At 38.7% G+C, this 21646-nt stretch overlaps 1 protein-coding gene across 1 annotated transcript in view; it reads left to right on the top strand.

Moving 5' to 3' along the window:
* lrig1 (leucine-rich repeats and immunoglobulin-like domains 1) overlaps window positions 1-21646 on the top strand; it is a 42396-nt gene that overhangs the window by 10047 nt on the left and 10703 nt on the right. Inside the window, exons 2-9 of the mRNA XM_039673752.2 lie at window positions 2890-2961; window positions 3725-3799; window positions 11330-11467; window positions 11579-11722; window positions 14503-14646; window positions 14810-14953; window positions 16446-16589; window positions 20217-20297. Of these exons, the coding sequence (XP_039529686.2) occupies window positions 2890-2961; window positions 3725-3799; window positions 11330-11467; window positions 11579-11722; window positions 14503-14646; window positions 14810-14953; window positions 16446-16589; window positions 20217-20297 (942 nt within the window). The remainder of the gene's footprint in view (window positions 1-2889; window positions 2962-3724; window positions 3800-11329; window positions 11468-11578; window positions 11723-14502; window positions 14647-14809; window positions 14954-16445; window positions 16590-20216; window positions 20298-21646) is intronic.

Genomic DNA, 21646 nt, shown 5'->3' with positions numbered 1-21646 from the left:
ACTTTTCATTTTAAATCAATCCTCACTGGAAAACTGGAGCGTTAGTTAAGCTTGTTGTATGGTTACAACGACCATGTGATTTATGCCCCAAAGGTCAGCCTGAAGGTGTGAAAGTTAGTGTTATCTGATAAGATAAAGCGGTTTAAACAAAGTGGAGTGACTGAGAATTATACACTGTGATTATATTATCACTCTCATTTCCTTTTTGGCTGGTTTGGAGGTCAGTTCTCCAAACATGAGGTCCCCATGAGCTTTTTGTCTTGCTTGGCTGTATGGCATTAAAACATTTAAATGACTCTAATACTTCCCGCCTCTTTATTAGCTCCACCCACTAATGATTGACAGAGCTTTTGACAATTGTGGTGTTGTTTAACCTTGTATTCGGTGTCCATTTCAGCCCATAACATTCTGTAGTGGAAATTTATATGAACATCAGTCAGTAATCGGCGTGTGAATGACGAGATTGACGGTTTCATTACGCTCATTTTCAGCAATTTGCAGGTTGGAAAACGGCTAAAGCAGATTATCAACCGCAGCTCCACACGGGCGTGCATGGGTTTTCTCGACAGTATTTGTGCCCCCTGGTGAGGCTCTTTTAAGAAAGCCTGCAATTTTTCACTTTGCTTCGGTATAATTAGGTAATTGCCTCATGGTACAGGACTGTAATTTCGCTGTGTTCACCCCTGTCAGATGATTGCCTCCAGGGCAGCTCACACTGTGTTATTATCTCCACACAAACACACACACGAGCCGAACCACAGAAGCATTGTCACAGTTTTTCCTGTTCAGACCAAGTAAAGTACTAGAGTAAATTGCTTTGCTTGTTTGCGCAACTTTACCCACTGAATAGGGCCTGATTGAGCTGATTAAAGTGTGATTATTGAAAGATGATGTCTGCATTATTAAAATAGATTTTTTCCTTTTGTTTATTCCTTCTTTGGTGAACAATGCTAAATTGAGAAGGTATACAACCATTTTAAATGTTAGCTATAATAGTCGATGTCTGTTCTATCTCAAGTTTACTTGTGTATGGCTGGGGTTGACAGCTCTGAGTGAGAAACACACATTAGGTGTAATTCTGCTTCTTTATAACCACAAATCCTCACTCGGGTTCGACTCAGCAGATGGAAAAACGATCATCCAATTGTTTCTTTACAAGGGCTGATGAGCTGCCTATTAAAACAGCTAGCTAACTCTACTTGGACCTTGATGGGTGCGTCATTGAGTCTGTTAGTCAGGAAGTTGAAGATAATCCGCAAGTCAATAGTTTGTGTTTACGGGAACAAACCGCTTTCTAAACATGGACACTTCTTATTACACTTTCTATTGGCCTGAACTTTCAAAAGTCCAGTCACTCAACGTCCATTGCACGTGCTTAAAGGATAATCCGCTTTTTTTTTGGAAATAGGCTCTTTTTACAACTCCCCCAGAGTTAAACAGTTGAGTTTATACCGTTTACGAATCCAGTCAGCCGATTTTCTGATATTTAGAAGAATATCAGTAACCAGACAGTTTCTGGTCTCATTGACTTCCATAGTATATTTTTTCTTACTAAGGAAGTCAATGAGACCAGAAACTGTCTGGTTGCTAATTTTCTTCTAAATATCAGAAAATCGGCTGAATGAATTCGAAAACGGGTAAACCCAAATGTTTAATCCTGAGGGAGTGGTAAAATGAGCCTATTTCCAAAAAAAGTGGACTATCACTTTAACGGTTAGTTGTTTAACTTGAATTTAACCTGAAAATTCCTTTTTTAAAAACATGTAATGGAATATTTAACCAGCAATATGTGTTTGCAAAATATATGAAGCATTTAAGGTAGCTTATTCCTTTAAAATAAGTCTTTGACCTGGAATATTCTTGTAAAAATAAAATATTGAGAAGAGTTTGGGGTCACTACAATTTAAAAAAAAAAAAAGAATGACAAAAATGCATTATATTTATGACAAGTTATAGTAAAAACATTTATAATATTACAAAAGATTTCTATTTGAAATGAATGCTGTTCTTTTGAGGAATCCTGAAATTAATGATCACAGTTTTTACAACAATATCTGTTTTCAAAATTGATCATAATAAATCTTGTAATAATATTTCACAAAATATCCTTAAATAAAACATTTTATATGATCCAGACATGTTAAACTTTTGTGTTTCTTTAGGAAATTCCTGTTTGAATCCAACTCGCCCACCTTCCATTCCTGCTTTCTTTGCTAATAATTTGCGGTTCGCTCTCATTTTCTAAAAATAAATAGAAATTGGAAAAAAAAAGTACTGCCAAAATTTCAAAACTCTCCTAAGATTGAATATAAATTCAGTCAGAGTCCCTTTTTAAACCATTTACTCCCAACTATAAACAATACAAGAATGGTGCAGCCCATCCGAAAGGAAAATCTGAGCAGGCAGTAGCCGAGGAGCGAAGGAAGAAACCACAGAGCTGACAGGAGCTTTATAGATCACAGCGCCATCAATCTCTGACATTTCAGCAAGGAGAGCAGGAGGTCAGCGCTCTGCCAAGCCCGATCTGAAGCCTTTGGATGAGTGCTCGCCTGAACCGCGCTGAAATGAAGATGACGTCCCGCTAAAGGAGGCTGTTGATGTTTCTGATTTATGGGCCATAAGTGTCGATATGACACGTTTCAGTGATGAACCGGACTGATAGACTGTTCGGTGTGTTGTTGAAAGCTGCTGCTGGCAAAGTAGATATAGTGAGGCAGGAGATTTAGGGCGCTTGAATGGGTCTGCTCGTGAGAGATGCGATCGTTTTCATGTCACCGCTTTTTACTGAAGGAGAAGCGTCTGTCGACGGTTAGGAGATGCCTGACTAAAGTGTTTTAATACGTTTCTCTCTCTCTCTTTCTCTTCCCCTCCCTCTCTTTGTTCACTCAGAAATCTGAGCCACAACAAGCTGACAGCAGTCGATATGGACATCCTCTCCAATCTGCCCAACCTGAGAGAAGTGTGAGTAGAACAGACCCATGTCCCCGCCATGTCTCGGAGTCCAAACCTCCTGTAGATCGGCCCAATGTCAGCTGTAAATCTGTCCCTGCTTAATGAAATCAATTAGCATGCTAGCAACTTCCCCAGAGCTGTAACAGGATGTCGTCGCGCTTCACAAACTTTACGGCCAACTTTTGTTTCAAGGACAATGATAGCATTTATAAGACAACTCTTTGTTTCTGAGTGGAAGTGCTGGTTAATTTTACGTGTAAAAATATAAACCACTTCTGATCTTGGCTAGAAAACATCCCCGCTGCTAAAGCCCCACAGAGAGAGGCAATTGAATGAAGTTCATTAAATGGTGTAATAATGTTAATTATAGCCGTTAGCCACAATCGGTCATAAATCATTTTAAAGCGTGCTGTCAGTGCTATTGGATATTTAAGTACTTTAGCTGGTGGCTATTGTCCCGAAAGTGGCGGAGATTGGGAATAAAGAGGTTTGCTATTATAAGCGCCTTCCATCATCACCCGACACCAGCCACTAACCTGCGCTGTAAATATTTAATACATCGAGGGACTGTGTCTGGCCCTCTGCCAGACGGGCCTACTTTCTCTCTCAGTGGGTGGATGGTCACTGTTAGTGTGTATATATATATAAACATATATACCATGTTAAAAGCATATATTATTATGTTATATCAGATTTATTTCATTTATGAATGTATTTATATCAAAATACATGATATTCAAAAAAATGTTGTCCTGTTTTTTTTGTTTGACAGGAGGCTTGACCACAATGAGCTGACATCCATCCCTTCATTTGGAGACGCAGCAGCAACAGTCGTTACACTGTTCTTGTAAGTAAACATCAGTGTGTGATGCGCTATGATGACGCATGCTGCTGAGTTGGCAAATTATTGTTTGCATGGTGTGAACAGTCATTTTTTCCTTTAAGGATTATTTCAATAGTTGCAAATCAGGCTTGAAGTAAATCCCGTCCATTTGTTACTTGTTTAATTATTTTGTAGTTTTTAAATCGGATTGTGCAAGCCTAAAAAGTCCCACTTCTGGATGGTGTTTAGTGTTGCTGGCTGTGTTAGTGAAACTTACTAGCGTTACCCTGGAGAATTACTACCTTATTTGGGGCGATAACGTGTATCTGTGTTTGTTTCTTCTTGGCGGATGAGCCCATTCCTTCCTCAGCATCCAGTAACATGGTAACAGACAGATTTGCACAAGATGCAAATGCTAGTAATGAATATCAGGTTTATACTTCAACTAATGTCAAAGGTGAAGTCTGTAACTTCAGTGCTATAAAGCGTCACCAAACAGAGCTGCATTTTTTTTTTTAAGAATGCTGTTTTCAAGCAGTGATTTCTTTTCAAATTATCAAAACTTTTTACCTTTACACACTTTAAATAATGCTTGGTTATAGACTTAAGTCATGTTCAGTGTGTATGTCCCTGTTTCAGAGCACCGGTTTGCCTGTATCTCCTTCATACCGACTGATATCCCAGCAGTAATCTGTCTTCTGCACAGATCATGTTCCCATCTGTAATATATCTTTCCACTACCAAATGTGTCGTTCATTTGAGCGGTAAAGCGATCAGTGTCTTTATAGCGGATAATTGTGCTGTCATGGTGGGACCTCATTAATTTACAGTTAATCACTGTTACGGTGTACAAGCGGTGAAGGTCCAGGGTGTTTATTTTGGTGCAATGATTTCCAAGCAAAAAAAAAGATATTTAAACATATACATACACACACACATATATATATATATATATATATATATATATATATAATTATATACATACACACACAATGACAAAAAATTAAGGCAAAAAATAAATAAATACATATACACACACACACACACACACACACACACAATTACAAAGGGAAAAACTATCTATCTTTATTCCCTTAGAAAAACTAAGGGAATAAATAAAAAATAAATATATATACACACACACACAAACAATGACAAAAAACTAAGGCAATATATATATATATATATATATATATATATACACACACATAATGACAAAAAAACTAAGGCAAAATATATATATATATATATATATATATATATACACACACACACACACACACACACACACACACACACAATGACACAAAAAAAAACTAAGGCAATAAATAAATATATAAATAAATTTCAGACTAAAATTAAATTATCAGACTGTCACTTGTGTATTCCGGCCCAAGTCAATATCAAGGCCCAAAAATTCAAGAAGAAATCCCACACTCCAGAACACACTGATCAAATGGCTACCAGAAGCCCTTTTATATAGTTAGGCTCCTCCCACTTCTGGAACATACCAATTAAATGATAATTTTAAAGCAGGATAAAACTATAAAAAAAAAACTTTAAAATGGTATTAATATACAACCTATGCATCACACTAGTAATTACAAAGTTTTGTCTAAACATTGCAAAGAAAAATGCCAGAGAAATGATAGTTTCCCAGATTTCCCCCTGTGATGTCACTGATAATGAAAGTGCCCTTCCTACTGGGCACATCAAAGCTTTAAAATGGCAGCCATCACTGCACATGGGTTTGCCAGGTGAGAAGTGACCCACAATTTGAGTACAACAGTATTGTTTGTTACAGGGTAAATAAACTGGTAACATTTGTAAAAGTTTGGTGTGGTTTCTTAAATGTCAAATCATACAGCAAAACAAAAGAAAACATTAACCATTTCGACAAAACAATCAACAAAAGAAAAGAAAACGATATAAACAAAACCGTAGGACGAAGCAGAGGGCCTATTACACCACCTAAACAGAAAAATAACCACTCATCTAGTATATATATATATGAGATGTTATTTTGGCAGCATCTAGATTGTGTGTGTGTGTGTATATTGATGTAAACTGTTCATTGGTGTACATGCACTTCAGCAGTCCTTTCAAAGTAAATCATAGGTCACAGGCTATCTGTGACAATCACCATCTCCCAGAAATGATGAAATACCATCTCAGTTCAATTCACGGGATTGGAACATTTGATATTACACTGCCGAGCTGTGCTTGAAGGATATCGGGAAAGGTTGGAATGGGGGGTGATGATCAGGGAATGTAAGTCCAAATGGAAGGGTGCTTCTTTTTTTGGCCCTGGTTCGAGGCCTGTTGCTATAGAGGGTCGCTGCATATCGGGAAGGGCTCGTCTTTTTTGAGCCGCACAGCTGAATGTAGTAGAACGCCCAGCTGTAGCTGTCAATCAAATGGTTTACTGTAAAAGAAACGGGGGAGGGCTCAGTCGGAAAGGGGGCGAGATCGGATGGTTACTGATACGGACGGATGAAGGGGTAGGAACAGAAAGAGCGAGAGTTCTCGATTTCCACCTGTGAGGAACACCTGACCCTACTCCTGCTCGTGGCTCTTGTTCAGGACGCTCGCAGAATTCCTTCCCTCTGAGTTCACCAGCTGGAATGCTGTCGGACAGCAGCCCCCTGTGATACGGCCACAGAGCCAGCACTAAAATACTGCTTCGTCTGTCACCAACACCAAACTCCTCAATGCCCCGTTTCATCTGAACCGAGTACGGCATTTAAACAGTAGCGCTCTCTTTTTCCCTCTCTCTCTAGTGAAGTGTTTAAACAGCAGAGTCGGCATTCTACTGATTTTAATCTTTTCCTTTGACTGATGACAGTCGTATTCAAACAGTTTGATGTTGGACATCTGGTCTCACTTTTTACTGCCACAGCATATAGTACAGATGGACATTGTGGCATTTTAGTTCATTGTGATTGTGGACTGTTGGGAAGTGTTTGACAGATGTTACTCTCGCGGGGTGTTTAAGTTGTATGGTAGGACATGGGGTGGGGGATGGGGGTCTGGAGCCTACATTTATTTATGTTAAACCACTTGATTGTCACATGATTTTGATATTATATGCAATTTTCATTTGTTCAATGACTTTTCACTATGGCATAAATTTGCCATTGCTACTAATTAGACTCAATGTTTAAGAGAAGTAAAATATATATATATTGTTTTGGACAAACCTGTTACTATTGCTGCTTTATGGACCCACCAATAACTCATTGTTTGGCTTCCCTGACTAATGTTAGGGTTATGAAAAACAAAACAACTAAACATTATTTTTTATTTTTTTTTATTTTTATTTTTTTCCAATTTGACTAAGTGGTGATAAATTACTAACTGTAGAACTAGTCATTTAGACTTTTTTAGATAGTTGAAATTTAATAATTGAAGACTTTTCAACAAAGTAAATGCAAATGGTAAATCGTACTTGTAAGGAATTAAAATAATATAAAAATAAATATTAAAGGGATAGTTCACCTATAAATTGAAATTCTGTCATCATTTCCTCACCTTCATGTCATTCCAAACCGGTATGACTTTTTTTCTTTTGTGGAACATAAAATAAGATCAGAATTTATTAATATTATTTTTTCTCATACAATAAAAGTAATCGTAATAAAACCTATTTGGTTACCAACATTCTTCAAAATATATAATCTGCTGTTCTGCTGAACAAAATAAGTCACATATATGGGATGACATAATGGATGCTAGTTGGTATGAATGGTAACTAGTTGTTGGACTAACTAGTCTACCCGACCATTCCAATCCAACCTTACCTGAAACGATCTTTGAGGGCTCAGAACTGCCTTAAAAAACTTCCCACACCATTTCTCCTCCTTACTTTCAGAGTTCATCAAGCAGATAAGCCAATCAATGCTGCCTAAAGCAGCTAACCTTCTTATCCTCTGTGCGGTGCTGCTTTGGTTGGATTAACTGGCTAAGACGTTCAACTCCCACACTCTCTCTCTCCCTCCAACAACTGATTCCGACACTGATCCAGACGTTGGTTTGGAATCCAGCTATAGTATTTCAGTTTAACCCAGTTCAGTTTAAGTGTAAGAAAAACAACTAAACCACAAGCAAAGTCTTTTGTAAAGTATCGTTTCGGCTTGGGTCTGCTTTCGGATCTGCCGTAACCTAGATGTGATCCAAGCAGTACCACTTTAAAATGGATTAAGGCCTGGGATGGCCAGCGCATGAGAGTGGACCGTTTCTCTCGTTTAACGTCAGCATGTTTTTTTTTGCCCGGAGAAGGTCACCAGCTGCTGACCTGCTACTCAGTGGAGTCTCAGTGCTCTGTTAGTCACAGGAACATCCTGTAGGGCGGTAAGCACAGCACACGTCCTCATCCATACCCTCTGTCTGTTTATTCAGGTGGGACAGTGGGGGTACTCCCTCCTTTTCTCTTTCCTTCCGCCGTTCTTGCTCGCTCTTTCTTCTGTCCTTCCATCTTTTTCCCCTCTTCTCACAATTCCCACCCAGAATCCCAGTTGAACGGTCAACCAAGGGAGCATCTGCGTGTCTGCCGGGTCCCATCTTCACTGGGAAAGGCCTTGCTGGTCTATTAGGCTCCCACAGAACACCTGCCAGCAGACAACCAGAGCAGAAATCCCCTCTTGGTCTCAGCGGACCGCGTGTTTACCGTGAGATTTACGCAGTATTGGGAAGCCGAATAAGGAGGCTTTGTTGTTCCAGTACAGACTCGTCTTCGCTGTAGGGCCTGTCTGCCTGGTCTTTGTAGGGTTTCCTGTTAGCATTGATAATAGTGCAGGTGCTGGAGCGTTGAGCATGACTAGCCAGCCTCAATGGAGGATGTTTCAGGTTCGACCAAACATCTCTCATATTTGGTATGGAGAATTTTTAAATATGAGGTTCTGTTGACCCATTGTGTCCGTGCAAAAAGAGTACTGTGGCGGTACCATGGTATGGAAATAGTAGCAGATAGTAATTTAAGGATACATTGATATATACTGTAGTATTGTGTTGAATGAACCATTTTCATATCTCACGGTATTTCGGTATTTACCCCAAAGCTTGTAACCTAAGCTTTCATTTTACGCAACTTCATTTCCTTAAGCCCTCTCTCTTACTTTTTTTGTTTTTTAGTAGCAAATTTAATAGGAGATTTTCTTCTTTTTTTTTTCTTTAGTACTGTCCCATCCTCCAGTGCGGGGATGGCTTACTCTGAAATTACCCCAAAACAAATTCCAGATGTGGAGAGCTTGACCTCTCCATTCCTTCCGTGGCCGGCAAAAACAAGTGTGATTCTTAAGTCAGCTGCTTTCTCATGCCTCAACCTTAAAGAGAAATAGAAGCAAATAAAAAAGGGGGAAGGACAGAAATCCAAAGCCCCCTTGAGAGAAAACTGTTATTGATTTGTCTTTACCACGTTAACAACAGTTCACACCGAGCCTAACTAACTAAATGACAAGAAAACACAAAATATTCACAAACACATGTTCACTTTGATCGCACTGATTCAATGCGCTGTAACTCGAACATTTTGTATAGAAACATGACGGTTTTTTTTGAGTCGGGGAGGAAGTATGACATGTCTGCCATCCAGTGGAGGGCATGTCGAACGAAATTTGACACCCAATTTGACGAAATCGGCCGTTTTATTCAGTGACGCATCTTGTCGAGTAAACTCGACCGTGGCGCCTCAAGTTTTGTTTTGAAATTTTATTAGTTTTACTTTTGACTGAGTTGGGTCAAAACAAGAGTTTGAAATATTCGCAAGAAAAACAAGTGTTCGCGATCTAATCCGAATACAATGCAGAGCATTAAAAAAAGATAGGATACCGGATTGTTTTTTTATACCTTTGTGTGACTAAACAAAACTAAAAGGTTAAAATATGCACAAACTAACCCTAAAACTTCACAGCGAATCTAATCCAAATCCAATTCAATTAAGATTTGAGAGGAAAAGGTTGATTGTCAGATTTTTTTTACACACTTTTCTGACAAAAATATTCGCAAACATAACACATTTTATGCATAAAAATTATTAAAACAGAGTCCAGTGCAAAAATGAGGTGTAATGCTGATCAGAAAAATACATCGTTTCGCTTAAGCTGAAATGAAGAGGCATAGTTGTCTTAAGCCTAGTTCACACTACGTGATTTTAAGCCCGATTTAAGCCCGATTTGCAAATCGTTGAGTCGCCGACAAGTCAGGGTGTTATCGCGTGCAAATCGCGGGCGATTAGCGGAGGATTAACGCTCGCCAATCCGATAGTGTGAAAGAGCCAACAACGCACCAAAGACAGCTCGCAGACACCTCGCAGACAGGTCACCGAGCTCAGAAAAATATCTAGCATGCTAGATATCTCGAGCAGTCGCGCGACTCAATCTCAGTGATGTCATGAGTACAGCCAATCATAGCAACGCATGGGTTGAGGACACCAGGTAAATCTTACTTTTTCTTTTTTGCATTTTTTTTTCTCAGAGCAGATCGTCGAGCAAACAGTGTGCAGCACTAGTTTCTGTCTGACGTTCATATTCGCGTGTTGTGTTCTTCTCTGCAGTTTCGCGTCATTTCTGGTTCGTTTTATTGCGTGGTTTTTCGTGACAAAACATGGTTTCTAGACCAGATAGAATCGTGTTGTTGTCAACTCGTTATTTGTTTGATTATTTTCAGGATTTAGACCGTACTATAGTACTGAAACAGCTCTCATTGAGTCACAAATGATATGCTCTTATCATCCGATCGTGGTTGTATCCCTATGTAGTGCGTTGTTAACTCGTGTAGTGAGTTACGTCCTGTTGTGGATCAATCACGTTGTGTTGTGTGGTGTGAACAGCTAAACAACTTGAACACTCATGATTTCACTGAGAGCAAGTCATTTAGTGTGAACTGCACAGTTCAGCCCGACATTTTAAAATCATGTAGTGTGAACTAGGCATTATTCGAGTCATAATATATTTAGTCTGTTGTTAATCTCTTCTGTTGCACCCAAAGCTTTATGTACAGAAACAGACATACACCGGTTTAGATGAATCTTTCATCTGACTGATATTTGTCACCATTGCTGGGTTTTTGTTTGGGATTCCAGGCCTGTATGTGTTTGTGCGTTTGCATCTGCGTGTTGACAAATCAAGTTACCGTATCTAGCCACAGTCACTTGGCACTTCTGAAGGCGTGTGTGGAAACAAGCCTCCATTGGGCTTCAAAGCCCCATCGACACATTCTCTCCGAAAGAGCCTCATGTGGTTAGAGCAGCCAGCTGCCTATCAGCACAGACATGTGGGCCAACATATAGTTTAACATGGTTGCCTGTGCACTAATAAACTGAAAAACACTGCTATAACGTGACGTGAGAATTAGTCTAGAGTAACCAAGGATAGATCTACACTTAGTTTTTGTCAGGATATTCCAGTTGTTTGCCTGACCTGTGTAGACATTAAGAAATAGATTAGTATGTAATCTGTCCAGAGTGTCACATGAAGCCATATTAAACACCCAGTGAAGGTTTGTACAGCTGTGTATAGAGTTAGTTTTAATAGATGTGTTCTTTTTTCCCCCTTCTAGGCACCATAATAAAATCCGCAGACTGGAGGGGAGCCTGCTGCAGAACTTCTCTGCTCTGGAGACGCTAGATCTGAGTAATAATGACATCACGGAGCTGAGAGAGCACTGCTTCCCTCCGGGGTTACAAATCAAGGACCTGTAAGAAACACACTCATTCTCTCCCTTTCAAATAGATGTAACTGTGGACATCTGTGTTCATGTAACACTGTATTCTTTCATAATCTGAAGCGTGATATTTCATCTCTGTAGGTACCTGAGCAGTAATAAGATTGTTCATCTGGAGTTTGGGGCGCTTAAGAACCTCGCCGGGAGTCTGCAGATCCTCAGACTTAGCCGGAACCGACTGACCCACCTTCCTGTTAAAGGCCTGGAGCTGCCCAAGCTTACACAACTGTGAGTGCACTATACTGTCCATACACACGCTCAAAATTTGGGGTCAGAATCAAAGATATTAATATTTCCTAAGGACAAGGACTTGGACTTAATGTTACAAAAAATTGATTCATCACAGTTTCCAAAGTGATTTCTGAGAAACACTGTTGAAAATGGATCAGACTTAGCGTCAAAACACACTCATAGCCGATCAGCAGTAAGGGTTGTATACACCATTATAGAGGAGGTGCCTGTGGAGTAGTGTGTTTGTAAATTTGGGGGAGGAGCTATCAAGGGGTGTGATCCTAATGGGTAGGGGTCTGAGTGTTTTGGTTATTTATTTATTTATTTATTTATTTTATATCAACAGCATTTTTCAGAAATCACTTACTGCACCTTTAAGACTGGACATTGCAGCAACTGTTTTCAACATTAATATTATTGACACAAATTTCACAATTCGATTCGATTTCGATTCACAAGTTAGCAATTCGATACCGATTCGATTCAATATTGATTGATTTGGATATCAGTTACAATAAATGGCAAATTTTCTCAAGGAAATCAAATCTCTTAACTAATGCTGTAAACTATGGGAGTCTAGTTATACCCTTCTAGGCTTCATTAGCCTAATATGAAGGTAATAATTAACTGTTTTGTAGCTATACAAACGCTTAAATTACACTTTTATTTATTTTTATAATAAGATTATATGAAATATAAACATTTAAATAGTGGCTGTCATAAAAACTTGCCAGATTTATTCAAAAATGCATTAAATATTGAAGAACATTAAGATTATAATGCATATTTAATATGGTGTATATATTTAGGAAAATGCTCCTCTCTAGAGTTATTTTTTCTAGCTGACTTACGAGTTTATGTGGGTTTCCTGAAGTGAATATGACGATACATGACATTGATTACAAGCTGTTTAACTGACGTCTTTCCTCGGTTGAAACGCTGATTGAACGAATCAATGTGACATGATACGGATTTCGATAAGTTGTATCTTTTAACACACTTTCAGATGCTCATTCATGTTTATTTCGCGCTGTGTCTGGTATTATTAAGCCGGAAGAGAGATCAGCGCTGCTGCTTCTCTTGAGCTGCGCCAGAGCGATCTCACGCCACAGCGCCAAAACGCTATTTATGTTTTTGAATTTCTAAAGAAAATGGACGTAATTTGAAATTTGAGACTTTGTTTCATATCAATAGTAACAAAGGACAAAGATTATTGCGTTTTTTTTGGATGCACGCAGCCGCGATACAATGTTCCATTGATTCAAATGAAACAGGATGACTAATCGATTCTTGAGATTTAAGAATCGATATCGGTCCGTAAAAATGAGAATCGATTAATATCGAGAAATCGATATTTATTACCCAGCCCTAATTAATAATAATAATAATAATAATAAGTGTTTATTGAGCACCAAATCAGCATATTAGAATGATTTCTGAAGGATCACGTGACACTAAAGACTGAAATTTCAACTTTGCCATAACAGAAATAAATTACATTTTAAAATATATTAAAATTAAAAATATATTTATAATATTAAATAATTATAACAATTAATATTTATACTTTAAAAAACATTTTACTGACCCCAATTTTTTTTTACATTTAACATTCAGTTAAAGTGGCAACATAGTAAAACCCTTTTGCCAGAATTTGCTTCTTTAAATGCATTTAGTTTCCATTGTAGCACAATTCGCACTGCTTTTTTTTTTTTTCATGGCATGCTCCACTGCGTTTTAAAGTTGGCCCGTCAAGTTAAAATTAAACTAAAGACCCCCAGGTTTTGCTTCTTTTTAATTGCACTTCTTCCAGCTGTTTTTATAAAAGAACATTTTATAGGTAAACCCAAGGGTAATGTGACGAAACTACTGTTTTTGACTTGGTCACATTAGTATAAATTCAGTTGTTTTTATTGCACAACTGCGTTTTCAAAAGGATAGTTAATCGACTTTTAATGTATGAGTATTTGAGTAGTTTAAACTATATTTTAAATTATTCAGCAGCTTTGGAAGCTACAGGTTAAAGTAACCCCCCCCCCCCCCCCCACCCCCCACTCCCGCCACCACCACTTGTTTCCAGATGTTATATTAAAAGTATCAGCATTCATGGTCAGAAGAGCATTGGTAAACATCAGAGAAGAACAATCCTTTTAGTCCACTGCAGAGCATGGATCCCTCTTTGCCCCAAGCGTAACCATCTGTACCTAAGCTCTTTGTTTCTGCTCATATCAGACTTCCATCAAAAATATGCTTTGTTCTTCAGGTGCACAGAGTGATACTGAATCTATGTATGAATGAGGCAACATAAGCTCATATTAAACCACTCGCACACACCTGGAGTGTATTTCAGCAACCACAAAGCCACAGCTATGTTGGTGAGCGAGAACAATAGGTTAGTTAGTAATGACATCAAAGAGGGAGCAGAGCTGCTTTATTTGACTTGATGGTCAGCTGGACATGCCTCTGTTTACAATTCTACGCTCCTAAGTTTTCAAAAACATAAGATCCATTTTGGGTTCCCAAAGAACCTTTGAGTAAACAGTTCCTAAAAGAAACATTTTGTCCCAGTGTGAAACATATTTTAATAATCTGAAGAACCTTTTTCCAAATTTTGTCCAATGGAAAGGTTCCATTGATGCTAAAGTTTCTATATGAAACCATAGATGGCAATAAATAACCTATATTTCTAATGTCTTCAGAATGTCATGCTGTGGACATTTCCTCAAGTACCTTTTTGGTCATTTCTTCTAATCCCATTCTAATTTTGTGTTTTGTAGGGAGCTAAGCAGGAACAGGTTGCGGTTGATCGAGGGACTCACCTTCCAAGGTTTGAGCAGTTTAGAAGTTCTCAAGCTTCAGAGAAACAACATCAGCAAGCTGACGGACGGGGCGTTCTGGGGTCTGGCCCGGATGAGGGTTCTGTGAGTCCGAATCTTGTTACCACATATACATAATTATTAATAGCTGTCACAACTAACAGACATTTCTAACCAAAGTGACCTGCAATAAAATATGCATCCACCACATGTAGTGAATCTCTTCGCATCATACAGTTATTATATTGTGTGCGTTTGTCATCTGTAGGCACCTGGACTTTAACAATCTGCGGGAGGTGAACAGCGGCTCTCTGTACGGTCTGGAGTCGCTCCTGCAGCTCTACCTCTCCAACAACTCTATCTCTTACTTTAACCCCGAGGGCTGGGGCTTCTGTGAGAGACTCCGAGAACTGTGAGATTTCACTCATTTCCTCTACTACTCGTCCTTCTTCAGCATATAAAAAATACAACTTGAATCAACAAATGTAACTGAAACTAATAATGTACATTTATTTCTTGTTTTGAAGAATAATACAATTTTATTTATTACATTTATGTATTTATTTAATGTAATAAGAATCATATAATTCATTATTGTAACTTTAATTTTAAAAAATTTAAGATATCAGATAGTGCCATGTAGAGTTTCTCATGACATTTATGATTTAGAATCTATGAAAATCTATGCTTTAAGATGCTTTCAGATATTTTACATGTATGCACTACCATTCAGGGTTTGGGGTTTGTACGATTACAAATACAGAAAATGAATAAAAAATTACAAAATACCAAAGAAAAACAGATAAAATAGAATAAATTGTAAAAATATACATAGAAATACAAGTCCTGCCTGTCAAATTATTATTTTTAAGAAGTCTCTTATGTTCGCCAATGCTGTGTTTATTTGATCAAAAATACAGTAAAACAGTATTGTGAAATATTATAACAAATTTATATTTTTCAGTTTTATATTTTAATATATTGTAATGTATTCCTGTAATGCCAAAGCTGAATTTTCAGCGTCATTACTCCAGTCTTCAATGTCACATGATCCTTCAAAAATCATTCTAATATGCTGATTTGGTCTTAAAGTAACACTCTTTTTTTATTATCATTATGCATTTTTTTCAGGATTCTTTCATGAATAGAAAATTCAAAAGAACATTTATTTCAAATGGAAATATTTTGCAACATTGTAAATAGAAATAAATCTATTAAATTCTTGATACAAAATCTAACTTACACCAAACTTTTGAACGGTAGTGTATATAACAAAATATAATCTACAAGAGGATTATTGTTCAAATTTGACGCCTGGTAAAAAAAAAACCCCAAAAAAACATGTTATCACACCCAATCTTTACATTACACGGATCCGCAGTATCACCTACTGCACTAAACGCACGGCACTCCTCGTCTTGCTGTAGATAAGCTCTGTTTATCCCCTAATGATGCACGGGATTGCCAGCGCTTAGGAGCTCAGCACCGTTTTCACTCATCTCTCCTGATGCTAGTTAAAGAAAACAGCGTAATCCTCCACGTATATGTCTGCCAAGTGTTACACCGAGATCTGTACCTGAGTGAAAGTGATCTTATCTGGGTGAATGTGTGCATATACACTGCACAGTCCTGTCAAGCGTATTGTGCGATATCTTCCTCTAGCTAACACTCTTGTCCGTTGTGGGGGTAACAAGGCTTTATTGGTAGGGCATGTTGACTGGTATCAGCTGAGTGGTCCGCCATGATTTTGTTTATGACATGGTTGTTATTGCATTGTGGACAAGAATGCCTGATTAGACATCAACCTTCTGTGATAAACATCGAAAAAGCTAATTGAGGATACTATAATATAGACATGCAAAAGATGAACTCAGTTCTTGTTTGTTTTCCTTTTTTTTTTTCAGGAACTTGTCCTATAATAACCTGACGAAGCTGTCTGAAGGTAGTTTTGCCAAGCTGGTGAATTTGATCTCGCTGCGTTTGGGACACAATTCCATCATTCACATCACGGAGGGAGCGTTCAGAGGCCTTAGTTCCCTACGTACGCTGTAAGTGTTCTTAACCTGTGAGGAAACCTCTGGGATCCTGAACTAAGACTAATCCTGCATGTGAAAAACACTTGATAGTGTCAAAGCTGTGGCACAGTGGTTTGGAAGTCTACATGCCAAACCATTATGGCACTGCTCTGTTACACGGAGTCACGGTGCTCTTATGGGGGAAGCAGGTTCAAGTCCATTCTGCCCTGATCACTTTCCTCATTTTTTTTTTCTACCCAGTAATTTAAGTCTTTAAATAAAATGGGAAAATGAATGGTAACGAATACATAAAATAAATAAAAATTACAAAACACTAAAGAAAAACCAATAAAATATAATAAATTGTAAAAATATACATAAGTCCTGCCTGTCAAAAAATTATTTAAAAAATGCCTACACACCTTCCCCATTGAAATCAGTCGTTCTAGACAGTGTTTCCCTTCATGAAATGGCTGCACAAAACAGTCTTAGTTTCTAAATCAATTAAAACTGTGGCAGAAAAACGTGTTGATTGATTTAGTGGCATTTGCTAAAGTAGCCGTTAGCCATTAAGTCTGGTGAGAAAACGTTCTGGTTTCTTTTCCTCTTTGTTTCCTTGTTGGTTCCCACCAAAGTTGGATGCGCATATGCTCCCTGCTCAAGGCCTCCTAGTAGAGGCAACCTCTTTTTTTTTATCCCCAGCACAGTGAAAGGCATTATGGGAGACCAACTCTCCGGCCTGACTTCTATAGACAAGTCTCAACCGCCACTTCATGCCCCCCTCTTTCAGTGTCTCAAAAGAGAGAAGAATTCTGTCTTTACTTTCTTAGTTGAAGGCTTTTTCACAGTGGGGTGACAAGCCAAGGCACAACACGGCCCTCAGCGCTGCTGGCAGTGGGCAGGGTGTGGGGGGAAGGGGCCTGTGAAGTGCGATTGTGAGGGCCTCTGTTTTCTTTTGTTCCGTCATTCTTTTATGTCTTACTTGCTTGATTTCCTTTATATCGTTCTCTCTCTCTCTCTCTCTCTCTGAGCCAGTTCTAATCTAATCATGGCCTTAGAGCCTTGCTGGGGCTCCGGTTGAAAAGAAGCAGGGGAGGTTTTAATTGGTGCGCGCTTCTGGCCGGGCGAGAGAAGCCCTGGTCGGGTGTGAGAGCCCAGAACCGGAACGTCTTTGAGCCGAGGAGGTGGGGGTCAGGCCTGGGGGCCTCCGCCCTTACTGTCATTAACAAGCCAGGGTCCATTCACAAGCAGCCAGCCAGAAAGAATAGGAAATTGGCAACCAAGCCCAGGCATGGAGGGAAAGTATCAGAAAGAGCCAAGGGGGCGGTCGTCAGCCTGGAGGGAACTGGCTCAATCCCTCCACCCTCTCACCGAAAAAAGACATTTATTCTTTTTCAACGACTACGATCTTTTTTTAATGGCATAGAAACACAGGGACCCCATAGAAAAATGGCATCAGATGATGATTGCGATTCGTTCTTTACAATGTTTTGGTGGACTTTTAAAGTTTTCACTAGTGTAGAAATGTGTGAAGCACAGCTCACACAGAATTCACTTTCAAACCAAGCAACTTTCTGTTGGCAAATTTATAATACAAAATCTGTTAAATCATTCTCCCTCACGTGACATTCCCGATTGTGTGGATTCCTATTGAAATATTTCCAGAACAGAACAATGGTAAACGTGACCTCACCTTATACCATTTAAAGCCCAAAGTATACATGAGTTTTGATGTGAATGCTTGTCGTATGCGTACAGCCTTTCAAAGTATACTCCGTTTGAGAGTGTGCGCGAACACATGCGCACTGGAAAGTTGAATTCTTCTTTAGTGTCTGTGATATAAGAATCTCTTCATCCCCTCATGCAAACAGCCATCTATTGTTTGTAGTAGTTGCATGCAAAAACGGTACACTTTGGGCTTTAAGTCGCAAGTTTCAGTGAAAAATGTGTTCAAAAGCATGATTATTTAAATTCGAGGAACAGGCCAGCCGCATCCATCATGTTTAGAGATTTACATCAGAAAGTTAGGGTCTTGTAGGCAGGCCGCTGGCACCGTCCGGGCTTGTTTGAGATTCGTCTGAAGCTGTTTTATGTGTATGCCCATATGCCTTTACCTGCCAACGTGGTTGGTGCGGTGACTGATTCAAACGGCTGTCAGAGTGAGTATATGTGCAACTGTGTGAAAGAGTTGTGTTTGTGCAAGACGCTTTCAGCTGTCATGCATTATTCATGCATTGGCCTGTGCGTTGCTGCGCGCCTTAATGTCACAATTCACAAAGAAAAGAATGTGTTTGGTTGGCAGAGGGAAAGAGAGGGAGAGAAAGCAAGAAAGAGAGTGTTGTTGGACGTTCTTGTTTTTAACCAGGTGTCCAGGGCAGCTTGTGCCACTGCAGAACATCTGTCAGCGGTTTATGGACGAGGAATTGACCCAACGCTAAGCACCGCCTTAAAGGAGTAGTTCACTTTTAAAAAAAGCTTTTGCTGATAATTTACTCACCCCCATGTCATCCAAGATGTCCATATGTTTCTTTCTTCAGTCGAAAAGAAATGAAGGTTTTTGATGAAAACATTCCAGGATTTTCTCCATATAATGGACTTCAATGGGAACAAAACGGTTCAAGGTCCAAAAGACCGTTTCAGTGCAAACTGTTCAAAGGGCTTTAAACGATTCCAGACGATGAATAACGTTCTTATCTAGCGAAACGATCGCTCATTTAATAAATAAATATCAAAGTTTCTAAGTTTTATAAGCTCAAATGCTCTGTGATGCACGTTCGTGACTCTCCTGTTCGAACTCGTTCATCAAAATGAATGAATCTTTTTCTGAGTCATTTGGTTCATTCAACTAACGAAACAAACAAATTGACTCGGGAAAAAGATTCGTTCATTTTGATAATTGAGTTAGAACAGGAGAGTCACGAACGTGCATCACAGAACAGAGCAAGGTGAGCATTTGAGCTTATAAAACTTAAACTTTGTTATTTTATTTTTGTTTATGATTTTTCGCTTGAGAAGGCCCTTATTCATCGTCTGGAATCGTTTAAAGCCCTTTGAACAGTTTGCAGTTTGCACTGAAAGTGTCTTTTGGACCTTGAACCTTTGGTTACCAGTAAAGTGCATTAAATGGAGAAAAATCCTGGAATGTTTTCATCAAAAACCTTAATTTCTTTTCGACTTAAGAAAGAAAGACATGGACATCTTGGATGACATGGGGGTGAGTAAATTATCAGCAAAAGTTTTTTTTGTTTTTTTTAAAGTGAACTAGTCCTTTAAAAACATTACTGACAAATCCTACCTCATTTTTGTACTACATAAATGATAAATATTCTGTAGAAAAAAAAATGTTTAAACACTCATTCGATTTTGTTATATACATATAAAATTAATTTAAAATGTAATTCATTTTTATTAACATTTTAAATATATTGAAAATGTTATATAAAATGCATTGTAGATTTAAAGAATGGCAGATAAAAGTGCTTCACACTTCATTCCAGCTCACAAAAGAATATTTTCCAGAAATATAGGCTATATATATTATCCAATGTATGTATATATTTTCAAAATCAGTGTTCATGGAAGTTTCTGGCACATTTCGAGGAAGATCTAAACTTAGCAAATGTAAATTGTTCCATATTTTTTTTTTCTCTCTCTCTGCAGGGAGTTGGATCACAATGACATCTCTGGCACTATTGAGGACACCAATGGGGCCTTCACTGGCCTCGAAAACCTCAACAAGCTGTGAGTGTTATGCTCTTTCCTTTCCCTCTGCACTTACATTTTTGGATATTCTTAAACCAGTTGCAACCTTGATGATTGAAATCCCTGATATCCTGCTCCAGAGAAAATGTCATGTTATTGACTCAAAAACAAGAGGGAGTGCAGGTTACCTCAACCCGCATCTTGCACGAGGCTTATATTTTATGCAGTGCAGATTTGGGAAGGGAAGTCTTAGTAGTGGAGGTCATTTGAGTTTGAGTACTGGAGCGAACGCTTTTCATCATTGACCGATAGGAGATGAGCTCTTGGCTTTGCTGTTGTGATGGAATCAGCGAGGGCATAAAAAGGAAGGCAGGCGGAGGAGGGGGGTGTGCTCACACACATCAAACGCACCGATCTGCGCCTTTTGTTATGGGAGCGGAGGTTCGCAAATCTGCGGAAGCCGGCTGTTGATGCACATCCCTCGCCAAATCCTGACAGCCACCCTGCCAGAAAGCCTATTCACTCAACCTGGGAATATGCGAGTGAGAATTCGAGATCGATGCACACAACGTCAAAGCCGTTTCCATTGTTTTCTTAATGCATGACGGGGCCATTTCTATAGTTCAAAACGTTTTAGTGGATTTTAGGTACAATTTTGAGCTTTTTTTGATTTTCTTGTGAATCATTTTACGCTCCAAATATCCACACACAGATTCCGAATGTGTTTGACCCTGCCCATGATGTCAACGGATCCAGTTAGCATCTATTTCAGTGGTTTCTATTTGGAATACTAGAGCTTTTGAATGATAGGGTTGGAAAGGAAGGCCAGGACTCGAGGCTGCCCAGAGGATGACCTGCAGATGGGTGGCTGCTTCAGGAATGGTGGGGGGGCCTGAGGAGATGAGTGGAGGTGATGTCTTAGTCTTTCAGGAGATGACAGATGCTGTCGCACACACACAGACCATCAGGCCGCTGACAGACATGGCAGAGCCACGGTTTTCTGGCCACATATTGAATAAACTAGGCGACTCAGGAAACTTTACTATAGCCGTGAGATTTTATTTACATTTTTATCATCATTTTTGACAATTAAATGAATGCTATATTTAATAGAGACATTATTGAATGGCTCTTTACTATGATACAATATATTTTTTGCCTATTTATAATGTCAATTTCTTTAAATTTCTTTAAAAAACAAAAACAAAAATATATATATATATATATATATATTGTTTGGTAATACTTTATAGTAAGGTTTAATTTGTTCATATTAGTTATATACAGGTATGTTAGTTAACATGCACTAACAATGAATAATAGTTCCAAATAGGGCTGTCAGTTAAACGCGTTATTAACGGCGTTAACGCAAACCCATTTTAATGGCG

Source organism: Pimephales promelas, chromosome 21 (genome assembly GCF_988280905.1).
Source record: "Pimephales promelas chromosome 21, fPimPro1.hap1.1, whole genome shotgun sequence".
Taxonomy (NCBI): Eukaryota; Metazoa; Chordata; class Actinopteri; order Cypriniformes; family Leuciscidae; genus Pimephales; species Pimephales promelas.
This window is presented reverse-complemented; position numbering and strand designations above follow the sequence as displayed.